Source organism: Cariama cristata, unplaced genomic scaffold (assembly GCF_000690535.1).
Source record: "Cariama cristata isolate BGI_N322 unplaced genomic scaffold, ASM69053v1 scaffold16943, whole genome shotgun sequence".
NCBI lineage: Eukaryota > Metazoa > Chordata > Aves > Cariamiformes > Cariamidae > Cariama > Cariama cristata.
The window spans coordinates 744-2,602 of record NW_009606803.1 but is presented as its reverse complement, the minus strand read 5'-3'; the positions used below and the strand labels follow the sequence as shown (position 1 = coordinate 2,602).

Genomic DNA, 1,859 nt, shown 5'->3' with positions numbered 1-1,859 from the left:
CCGGTACGAGATGTTGGGAACGTGTCGTATGGTCTGTGAGCCTTACGGCCCCGCCGCCGCTCCCCCTCCGCAACCGGCCGAACGCGGTCCCCTCCCGCCGCCCTCCACCTTGGTGCAAGGTCCTCAAGGTAAACCAGGGCGACCGGGGAAACCGGGACCACCAGGACCACCGGGAGAACCGGGACCACCGGGACCGGTGGGAGCACGAGGTGAAGCAGGACGACCAGGACCCCCGGGATTACCGGGACCGGGGGCTACGGGTGCTGTAAGTGTGCTGTAAGCGCAGCTACTTACAGCACGGTGCCACGCGTCGCCTTCTACGCCGGCCTCAAGAACCCCCACGAGGGCTACGAGGTCCTCAAGTTCGACGACGTCGTCACCAACCTGGGCAACAGCTACGATGCCACCTCCGGCAAGTTCACCTGCGCCATCCCCGGCACCTACTTCTTCACCTACCACGTCCTCATGCGTGGCGGTGACGGCACCAGCATGTGGGCCGACCTCTGCAAGAACGGGCAGGTAAGGGCTGGCCATCCCGGCTCTCAGCCCCACCGCGGGGACAGGAGCTGTCGTTGCCCCCCAAACATGGGAGAAGGGTGCTGGGTGCTTCCTCAGGGGGCCACATCCTTTTCCCAGCCCCAGAGATGCATCCCCCAGGGTGCTCCTTCCTTCTCCCAGCGCCCCAGGGATGAACCCTCATGATGCCACATCCTTCTCCCGGTGCTGATGATGGGCTCTGGGTGCACCCTCAGGGTGCTCCATCCTTTTCCGAGCCCCAGGGATGCATCCCCAGGGTGCCCCATCCTTCTTCCAATGGCAATGATGGGCTCTCGGTGCGTCCCTGGGGTGTCCCATCCTTCTCCCAGTGGGGACAATGGGCTCTGGGTGCTTCTCTGGGGTGCCCCGTCCTTTTCCCAGCCCCAGGGATGCATCCCCAGGGTGCCCCATCCTTCTTCCAATGGCAATGATGGGCTCTGGGTGCGTCCCTGGGGTTCCCTGTCCTTCTCCCCGCTGCAGAGATGCACCCTTGGGGTGCCCTGTCCTTCTCCTGGCCCCAGAGATGCACCCCCAGGGTGCCTCATCCTTCTCCCGTGGTGACGATGGGCTCTGGGTGCACCTCGGGGTGCTCCATCCTTTTCCCGGCCCCAGGGGTGTACTCTCAGGACGCTCCGTCCCTCTCCTGGAGATAATCATGGGCTCTGGGTGCATCCCTGGGGTGCTCCATGCTTCTCCTGGCCGTGGAGGTACACCCCTGGGGTGCCCTGTCCCTCTCCCAGTGACATGATGGGCTCTGGGTGCACCCCTGGGGTACCCTGTCCTGCTCCCAGCTCCAGAGATGCATCCTCGGGGTGCCCAATCCTTCTCCCAGCCCTCGAGATGCACCCTGAGGGTGCTCCATCCTTCTCCCAGTAGTGATGATGAGCTCTGGGTGCATCCCTGGGGTGCCCCATCCTTTTCGTGGTGACAATGATGGGCTCGGGGTGGTCCCCAGGGCCCCCCATCCTTCTCCCATCCCCAGAGATGCTCCCCTGGGTGCCCCATCCCTCTCCTAGCACTGGGGACACGCACTCTGCACCGTAGCCGTGCTGCCCTGATGTGTCCCCAAGGGTCCCCTCAGTCCTTTCCTTGGCCCCAGAGACATGCCCTGCCGTTCTTCTGGGGTGCCTTGGGGTGTCCCCACAGTGTCCCCGGGGTGCCCTGCCCTCCCTGGCCATGCCATTGTCACCGCTGGGACTCCCTGGGGGGGGACAGGGTCTGCAGTGGCCTGGAGGGGGGTCAGCACCTGCTCCGCTTTTGGAGTGTTGCACCCCGGCTCTGGTGCCGCTGTGTCGGGAAAAAACGTCCCCAACCCCGGGCCG

The 1,859-nt window shown here is 65.0% G+C and overlaps 1 protein-coding gene across 1 annotated transcript; it reads left to right on the top strand.

The window, feature by feature from the left end:
* Positions 1 to 4: 4 nt before the first annotated feature.
* Positions 5 to 525, top strand: LOC104158772 (C1q-related factor-like; the record flags this gene model as incomplete). Its single annotated transcript, XM_009696503.1, is given in 2 exon segments — positions 5 to 271; positions 274 to 525. Coding segments are annotated over 2 exon segments (519 nt in total), but the record flags the coding sequence as incomplete, so codon positions are not given.
* Between the last annotated feature and the right edge of the window lie 1,334 nt (positions 526 to 1,859).